This window comes from Furipterus horrens, unplaced genomic scaffold (assembly GCF_987537825.1).
Source record: "Furipterus horrens unplaced genomic scaffold, mFurHor1.1.pri manual_scaffold_10, whole genome shotgun sequence".
In the NCBI taxonomy this organism is placed as follows: Eukaryota; Metazoa; Chordata; class Mammalia; order Chiroptera; family Furipteridae; genus Furipterus; species Furipterus horrens.
In genome coordinates, this window is record NW_028327180.1 from 50594045 (window position 1) to 50603671 (window position 9627).

At 57.4% G+C, this 9627-nt stretch overlaps 1 protein-coding gene across 1 annotated transcript in view; it reads right to left on the reverse strand.

The window, feature by feature from the left end:
• The window catches only part of GFRA2 (GDNF family receptor alpha 2), a 79491-nt gene extending 72748 nt beyond the window's left edge, over positions 1–6743 (reverse strand). Inside the window, exons 1-2 of the mRNA XM_090290082.1 lie at positions 6632–6743; positions 1314–1628 (exon numbers count right to left, since the gene is read on the reverse strand). Coding sequence (XP_090146208.1) covers positions 1314–1628; positions 6632–6671 — 355 coding nt within the window. The 5' untranslated portion in view covers positions 6672–6743. The remainder of the gene's footprint in view (positions 1–1313; positions 1629–6631) is intronic.
• Positions 6744–9627: the final 2884 nt, after the last annotated feature.

A 9627-nucleotide genomic window follows, 5' to 3' on the forward strand; every position in this document is an offset into this window, starting at 1 on the left:
TGACCCAGCCTACCACCCAGCCAGTCTCCCAAGACAAAAACTGGGTGCCCCCCTTGACTCTCCACTCTCTTTACCAAGACCTATGGGTTCCACCTCCTGAAGAGCTCTTAGGTCCTCCTCCTTTCTTGCCCCTGTCCTTGTTCAGCCACCTGGTCCTGGCCTGGGTCACTGGGCCTTCCAGTTTCTCCATCTGCTCTCCTCATGAAACCACACACACATTGTCCTGAAGCACAGCTCAAGGGTGGTGTCACTGAAAATGTTCAGGCACCCTGCTGCCACCAGCACACGTACCCCCTCCACCTTTCCTCACCCCACCCTGCTTCCAACTCCCCCCTCTACGTACTGAGTTACCTGCAGGTCCATAAGCTATTTCAGCTCTCTCCCACGCAGGCCTTTACCTAGCCCTCCCTGCATCTCACACACTCTTCCCATAGCCCTTCACCATGTAACTGCAGCTCACTCTTTAGTCTCAGCTGGGAGGCTGCCTCTTCCAAGAAGGCTCTCAGGATTTTGTAGCAAGGGGTTAGATGTCCCTCAGTGCTACCATAGCACCCAGTGCTTCCCATAGCACTCACACCCCCAAATGACAGAAAGCCTTCACTTATCTGCACCCCAAGACATGAGCTCCATGAAAGCAGAGGCTACCCCAGCTTGTTCTCGACTGTTCCCACAATGCCTAACAGGCAGTATGCTCTTGATACACAGTTGTTGAATTCATAAATAAATGTCTGACCCAGGTGGCCAACCCTCCTACAACATATGCAAATCCTCCACACTCCACTCTGCAGGGGGAGGAAATGGAGGAGGTAATATCTTGGGCAGGGAGGGGGGTGTGTGACAAGTTCTGCCTTGGGGCTCGGGGGCAGGCCTATCGAGGGATGAGGACCTGCTGCCCTCACACTGCTCTGAGCCCTGAAGCAGGTGCCAGGCAGCAGGAGTGGCACGACTCGTGTGCTCGAAGCTGGGCTCTGCACACACACAGCCGGTCCTTCTCTCTCCTATGCTCACTTCCCCATCTGTCTGGGACTCTTGCCTCACCTTCTCCGGTGACCACGATGCACATCATAGGTCCTTCTGTCCCTGGTTCAATTCCTGTCCCTTCACCCCCCTCCAGCCTTCCCTTCCTCCCACCACCCAGCCTTCTGTCCTCCTTAGCTACCCTCCTAAGTCAGGAGGCTACTTTGTCTGGGTTCCTGTTTCCCTCAGCAGGGAGGGATAGAGAGCAGGCCAGTTCACTCCACTTTTGAGTCCTCCCTTGAACCTGGGCCCCCCTACAAACCTCACCACCACCACCACGATCCCCCCAGGCTTACCCTCAGTCAACCCCAGGTGGATGCTCCAATAGATCTGCAGGCACTGCAGCTCCTTCTTCATGCCCCGCTTGCAGCGACAGTCATACAATGGGCTCTCCTGCAGGACCTCCAGGGCTGCCTGGCATTCCTTGTTGGCAAGCATGGTGTTGCGGTCCCGGCCCGCCAGGCACTGCCGCAGCGTGCGGTAGCGAGAGCTGCAGTTGGATTCCGCGGCACACAGCTCATTGGCCCGGACACAGTCCACTGGGGGGCGCCAGCTGTGCAGCTCGGGGCCCTGCAGGGAGGAAGGGCTGGCCAAAGAGCGGAGGGTCTCGTCTGGGTGGTGAGGAGGGAAGACAAGCATGAGTGAGGGCCTCCAGTGTCTCCCACACAGATGCAGGGCTGAGACTCAGGCCCTTCTGGAACATCACACCCATTTACTCCAAAGCACATCAGTCCCACTCAATGCCACCCCCCCCCCCCAGCAGAGCAGGTCAGAGGAAGGGCTGCTGGTCCCAAGACACCGACATCCCTCCTCACACCCAAGGCGAACTCCAGTTGCCACTCTGCCCTGGCTCTGCCAGGTTCTCTCTGGTTCCACCTTGTTGCCCCTCAGCACTGGGCCCCTCCAGGATGCCCTCGAGCTAGACTACAGGCTGTCAGAGATGCCAGGGGGCCACAGAAGAACGTGATGGTGTCAGCAGAGAGCTGGGGGCTGCATGGGCTGTTGGAGTGTGCAGGGGGGATCACATTCATAACACCCCCACCACCCCAGCCTCCTATCAGCATCAGTTCCAGCCAGAGGTCCACCCAAGCACTGGTTAAGCCCTGAAAGCATCAGGAAGTCATTTAACTTTCACAGCCTGTTCAGACCTTAGACACCACAAAGTCCAGCCCCCAAGATTCTGCCCTGGGGAAACTGAGGCCCAAAGAAGGGAGATGACAACTCAAGGTCACAGACAGGCTGAAAAGGCTCCTCAGACTCCTAGCTTATTCATTCTGAGTTCTGTCATTGAAAAAAAAAAAATTAAAAACATTTTTAAAGAGAGAGAGCTCGCAAGAAGACTGGGAGGCCAGCCTGACGCTATGGCCTGGGGTGTTCCTGGCCCCAGCACACACCCAGTTCAACCTCACAGCAGCCAAGACCTGAGACAGAGCCTTCCAGGGAGAATCCCACCCCAGCTCCACAGAGGAAAACGCACTAAGCAAACCATTTCCTCTTTCTTTTTTTGTCTGTTTGTCTGTCTATCTTTCTCTCGCCCTTTCTCCTATTTCTTTTTCTCTTTCTTTCCTCTCCTGCCACCCTCTCCCCCTCTGTCTCTCCTTTCTTTTCTTCTTTCTAGAAGCCAAATAAGTCAATTACAAAAGAGAGAAAGCATCCCTCCTAGGCCCTCATCCTTCCCAGGGTAAGTGAATAAGCAGGAATCGAATGCCCCCCTCCCTCTTATCCATTGCCCCAGAGGCTCCAAACCCCCAGTCCTTGGAAGGGAGGGCATCAGGGAAGAAGATCCAGAGGTGAAGAAAAGGGCAGGTCCCACTTGATCCTTTCAGAATCAAGCTGCCAAAATGGTTTCCTCCATCACAGACCCCTTCCTGGTCTCCCTGGCCTCTCCAAGCTTCTCACTCCAGACCCTGCTCCAGAAAAAGCCCGTTCATGGCCCAGTGCCAAAACTGCCTGTTCCAAGACCCAAGGAATGACCTAGAAGTCTTCCTCCACTCTATCCCGCCCCAAAACATAACGTGATCCTAAGCCAGAAGTCCCCTCCTCAAAATCCCGAAGAATTCCCCCACTTCTCCCCAGAACGGCCAGGTCTCCCTGCATCCCCCCAGGAGGCCCTGGGCAGGTGGGAGCTACCGCAGGGACACAGCGACACCTAGAGGCAAAGCGCTGCACTGAGAGCCGGTCCACCCCGATGAGCCGCGGAGGAGAAAAGGACTCTGCTCCTAGAGAGACCAGGCCTACCCACGAGCCAGGAAAAGGAGCAGGGGGTGAGCCTCGAGTGGAGAAGGCCTCCAGGGCAAAAGCGATAGACATTTCCTTCGCCCGCTGACAGTACTTCTGCCTCAGCACAGGAAGAGCTGAAGGCTGTGGACAGGCTGAGACTGACCAGAGAAGAAACCAGCATAGAGTGTCTGAGTGGACAGCGGGACATCTGCTTATTTTCCAGCTTCAGCAAAATTCCTAGGTCCCTGAGCAGGACTCAGGGCATCTGGGCCACCCTGAAGCAGCTGAGCTGACCTGGCCTCACTTGCATCTGCTGCCCCCACCTAGTCAGCCAGCCAACCAGCTGGAGCCTTAAGACCAAGCCAGCCCTTGGCCTTCCACTGACTTTGATCACCCCAGCATCCCGGCAGGTTCCTCCCCTCCCACCTAGACTGTATATGAGGTGGACTGAGAAAGGGGCACCCTCGCAGGCTGGACAATCAGGACATTGACCCAGAGGATTGGGGCAATAAGGACTCTCATCCTGCCTGCCCTACAGGTGGGGTCCAGAGCCCCAGGGATGATCCTCAGAAAATCCTGGCTCCTGTGCCAAAAACAAGGGCTTCCCCTGTCCTGCCAGCTAGCACGTAACGAGACGGGAGATGCTCCACAAAATACGGGTGTGTCCTCTCACCAAACTGCCCACCTGCCACCTGTCCCTGGCTCTTCTAGTTAACATCACGAGCCCCAGAAGCAATCAAGTCCAGCCAGAGAAATGAATCATGGCAACTCAGGGCCAAGAATTCTAGGAGAATAAAGGTCAGAAAGCATCCTGGCAGCATTTCCAAGTTCTAGATCGGGAGGAAACTCAGATCCATCAATGAAGGACGTGTGGAACAGCTTCTAGAGACACTGGGGACTGAGCGACTAACTACACAGAGCTACAGCCACTCTCTAGCATCCAGTGTCCCGCCAGAGCTGAGATGACAATGTGAGGTTGGCCCTATGACCAGACACCCCCACACCCCCCACAGTGGCTTTCCCCACCTCACTGTCTCCCTGGGCATGTCCACACTGGAGGGCCAGGTACTGGGCCAGTAAGGCCTCCCACCTCCAGCCCTCCCTCGGAGCCTTGGGAGAGGCCTTCTGAGGGCCCTGCTCCAGGAACATGCTTCACCACGCCACCAACCAAAGCTCCAAGAGAACCTATCCTCCAAGTGAATTTCCAACCAACTCCCCATTGTGGGCTCCTTGCCAGGAAAGGGGCCCTGGGGCTGAAATTTCCTTAACACCAACCCACCCCTTCCTTCTTGGTTGGCCTACCCCAGAGCTGTTCCATGTTCTGTGGTCACTCATTTAACCTCTCACCCAGCTTTGCAAAGGGGCTTCTCAGGGGAAGGGAACAGCAGGGCTCCGACCATGAGGCTGCTGGTCCTGCTTCTGACTGCTCTCAGCCCTTCCTCTCACTGCTCAGTCCCCAGGGTAGCAGACGCCAGGGTGGGCACCTCTGACCAGCACATCAAGTCATACTGGCACGCCCACACATGCACCATGAGAACATAGGCAACTCCTCAGCCCTCTCATCTGGGAAAGGTCTGTCTGCAGTATGGGGGTCTGTGCCCAGAGGTGACTGACCTAGTGGCCCCTATTGCTCTCCTCCACTCCAGGACCTCAAAGAGTGCCCACACCTGGGAGTCCCGTAGGCCTACAGTGTATGCAGCTCAGCAGTGTGCAACCTGACAGCTTTTCCACAAAATAGTTTTCTTTTCTTCTTGGCCCCAGAAGGTTGAGTTTTCAAACCAGTTGCAGGGAAGGTCAGGTTTTATAACAGCCCCTTCAGAACAAGAGTCCACTGCAGAGGGTGGCCAGGAAGGACCGCAAGACCTCTGTAGGCCCAGAGCACCTACTTCAGCCCCTCCTACCCTGCAGAGAAGCTGCCTCTGGCTTTGGGGAGCAGGACAATGAAGGCCACACCTTAAGCAGGGTCAGACTCCTGGGGAACTCATGCTGGGGGAGGGGGAAGAAGAGGGGTGGACAAAGGGCTCAGGGACAACAGTAACTGAAATCCGGTCCTAGTCAGGAGGCACTTATTAGACCACCCACATCTTTCTGAGACCAGCACCTACCTCCCCAGGCCTTCCCCTCTCCCCTCCTTCAAGAGGAACAGGGTGCACTCATGACCCCGCTGGGCAGCCTGGCTCACCACCAGCTACACAGCAGGCCAGGGTGGCAGGAATAACGCCCACACAGAATCAGCTGTGTCTCTCTCAGACACACACACACATGCATGCATGTCACCAACTTCCTCTCTGGAGTACCTGCTCCGGGACAGCAAGCCTTGCCTGGGAGTCCCAATCAGCACAGTCTTGCAAACACCCTCTTTTCCTCCCCTCCACTCCCAGAATGCTCTCTCCATACCCACTTCCCAAGCAGCTGAGATGTCACGTAGCATAAAAGGGGGTGAGGGTGCAAAGTCTGGGTGCAAAAGAGCCAGCCAGACTAGGGTCAGGGGCACCAGGCGACCCCTCCTCCCTACCCTTGGGGGCGGGGGCTTACAGAAGGAGTAGCAGTCTTTGTTCAAACCTGGTTTTTTCATCACCCCTCTCTCCTCCCTCACCCAAAGAAGCAAACTTTGTTCTCCTTCCCTTCTCTTCACACCAGCCAGCTACAAGGTCCCGGCCCCCAGAGGTGCAGAGGGAAAAGCAGTGGAACTGTTCACAACCCTTCACTCCCTACCACCCATCTGACTGGGCCTGGGCAGCAGGAAAGGCAAAGGGTGGGGAGAAACTTGAAAAGTATTCCAGGTAGTGGAACTGTGGGAAGGGGTTCAGGGAGTTGGAAACAGGATGCATTTTCCAGAGCTTGACTGGCAGGTGAGAGATGGCCGCCAGCGCTCCCAAAAAAAATTGTTCAACAACAACGAGCTTCTGGAGAAACCCATGCCCTGTACCACAATCGACTCGGGGAGCCAGGGAAGGTGGCACGGGTATTTCTCTCTTAACACGGAGCCCTTCTCCTCGCGCCCCTCTTCCAGATTTGAGTTGGTGGTGGTGGTTGTTTTTCCTTAAGTTGCCGCAGTTTGAACCCATTATTTTTAGGGAAAGGAGTGCTATTATTGTGTATGACTGACGAGTGTACGTGTGCGCGCGCGTGTGCTGGGATGGCTTGGGTGTTCTAATGTCTCCTTCCCAATCCTCGCTGGTAACCAGACAGCTGCGGCCACGATCCGCTGGCAGCGCCTGGGCTGGCTCGCTGCGCGGCGCGCTTTCGCCGCTCGCCCCGCGGGTCTCCGCGGCACCCCGCTCGCCCCCCGCGTCCCCGGCTGCTCCCAGGCACCCGAACGCGCCGCCCGAGCAGCCCACCCCCCTCCCTGGCTCGGATGGACCCGCTGCCCTCGCCGCCTGCAGGTACTCACCTAGAAAGAAGAAGAGGCAGAAGGCGTTTGCCAAGATCATGTTAAATAAATCCCACAGTTTTGCTTTTTTGTCTTTCTCCTTTGGGTAATAATAATAATAATAATAATAATAATAATAATAATAATAATAGCAGTCAAGCAGTGATAATCAACCCCAAATCCAATACGGAGATCCCAGCTAGTCCACCCGATGAAGATCCTGAGTCCAGCGATTCTAGCCCCTGGCTGGAGGGGGCTGAGGGAAGGAGGCGGTGGGCGCCTCTCGACGCCCCCTTGCCCACTATAATCAAATACACGGATATATCTGTGGATGTCTGCTTCCCAGCCGATAGCGGTCCTGAGCTTCGCTGTCCCTCCGCTGGTCCAGGAGGCGCGGGTCCGCGCGGGTCTGGTCCCCTGCGCTCCTCTGGAGGGGTCTGGGGAGGTGGGGGAAGAGGCGACGGGAGGGTGGAGTGTTGGAAGGAAGCGGTGAGGGTCGGGGTCAGAAAAAAACGCAAACAGGAAAGCAATCCACCGACGTGGGGGAGCGCCAGGAAACAATCCAGCGGGAGCTTGGAGGGCGAAAGACCGGAGTCGCTCCTTTCGCTCCAAGACGAAGGAAATTTTTTTTAAAAACCTTCTCCTGCTACCCCTTGGCCGGCTCACTTCTTTCTAATGGAATTCCGGTGCCCCGGTCTCGGCGTGCGTCTGTCTTCCTCCCTCTCCCTCTCGCTTCTCTCCTGGCTCTCGCTCTTTGCTCGCTCTCCCCAGCTCTCCCTCGCTCGCCTCTCTCCCTCCCCTCTCCCTCTCTCCCGCTCCTCCCTCCGCCCGCCCCTTTCCCCCTTCGCGGCTCCCTTGCCGCGGCTCTCGCGCCCGCGCCCCTCTCCTCCGCCCCGGGCTCCGCGCTCGGGCTCCCAGGCGGCTCGCGGCGCGGAGCGCGGGCGAGCGGGGGAGCAGCGACACTCTGCAGCGGCGGCGGTGGTGGCAGCGGCGCGGCGGCGGCGCCGGGGAACGCTGGCAGAGAAAAGAGCTCGGCCGCCGGCCCTTCCTCAGACTGACCTGCTGCTTGGGCCGGAAACTGACCGGCTCCCCTGGTTGCGGCGCAAACCTCAAGAAGCCTTCTCTCCCACCTCCTCCCCCAGCCGTGGGCAGGCTGCGCCCTCCAACCCGCACTGCCCCTGCCCCGCCCCCTCGGCCACCCGGATTCAGGAACCCGAGGAGGCTGAGCGCAGGCCGGAGGGCGTGGAGTCAACGACACCCGAACCATCCCAGGGGCTGGAAGAGGGGCGCTATAAAAACCCCATCTAGGTGGTCCGAGTCTCGGGAAAGGGATGCATCCTCCGTGGGCGGATGCGTCCTTGGCCGAGGAATCGAAGCTCAGCCTCTCCCCGAAGGCGCCGTGGAAAAGAAAGACCCCCCCTCGGACGCCGGCTGCCAGAGTCCCCGAACAGCCAGCCAGCTCGGGTCTAGCCCTTAGCACGCAGACACGTGTGATCTCCACGCGGAGCTCGAGAACTTTCCCCGCACACCCGCGGCGCGCTCGTCCTTAGCACACCCATCATTGCAACCCTTTGAGGCCCCTTCCCCACTCTCTCCCCTCCCCTGCGCAGGCAGAAATCTGCCGAGCCCGGCCGCCCTAGCCGCCACCTCAGAGGCCGGCAAACCCGCCCGAATTGCGCCGAAGAGGTTAAGCGGAGACTGGCACCCCACCCCAGCGGAAGCGCCCCGAGACCTCCCAGGCCAGGACTCAGCGCCAGGCTCGAGAGTCCTGGGGTAGCTCTCCCGAGGCAGCTGGCAGCTCCCCGCTTCGGAGGCTCCGGCTGGGGATCCCCTTCCTCCAGCCGGGAAGGGGACTATTGATCCATCTGTCGATGGGCCGGGCTTACCGGAGTGTTTTAATCACGGAATTTACAATAAACGCGCAGAAACACCAAAAAGGAAGCGTCTGGCTTGGAAAGGGCTGAAGGAGAGGTGAGGTTTTGGACACGTTCTGGCAGTGGGGCTGTGGACACACGGATACACACACCCACACACGCCGGGCACCCCAGTTTCACGCTCCCTCCTGACACATCCTTAGCTACGTTAGCGCTGCCTGCATCCCTCAGCTCTGGCGCACACGTTCCTGCATGCAGCTCCGCGCGCACCCTGTATGCTGTGGTGGGGTAAGCGCAGTGCCTCGTAAACTTTCCGCCCTACCCAAAACGGATCCGGTGCGTTTTTAATGAACTAGACTCTGGCAAAGAGTAAATGCTAGACATCGACCTGGGCGTGAAGGGAGGCGTCACTCACGAAATCAGCAGACTTCGCTAGTGTAAAAGCTAGAGGGAGCAACTTCCATCTTGCGGATTTAGGCGGGAACGCGGCTTCTCCAGGCTTGGATGCGCAGAATCCGGGCTTCCTCCGAATGCCTCTTCTCATTTGGCGCATCCTGGGGCGTTGCTCTACTCTATCCCAGGCCATTGAATGATGTCCGCTGAAAGGGCGACCGGAGCCCATCAGTGATGAAACTAGGCCAAGAAGGCTTGGGGTTGGAGCTGGGGAGAGCCCCCTTACGGCTGCCGTCCTTCTACCATTCCTCTCCGGTTCTAGGAAATGAGTTCACATCTAACAAAGTCTCCTGGCTTCTTTCCAGTCATAAGGTGACTTAAGAAACCGACTTTAGAAGGTTCAGAAAAGTGTAGGTTAAAGGATTGCAACCTGACAAGAATTACACTGCTGAGCACTCTCTGCCCAGAGGCTGGGAACCTGTCCTATATACACTTTCTCCCTCCCCTCCCCTACTTCTGGCACCTTCTGGTGGCCCAGCTGTCCTCCATGTCCCCTACATTTTGTATCCCAGGCAGTTCTTTCCTCTTCCAAGGACTCTACTCCAGGGTCCAAAATTACTGCTCAGCACATCCCTCTTCCTCCTCCAAAAATGTCTTAAAATGTCTTTTAACCCTTGCAGGGCATAAGGAGGAAAAAAACCCTCTGAAACATGGGACCTTTGCCCGGTCCCCACCACTTTCCAGTGAAGG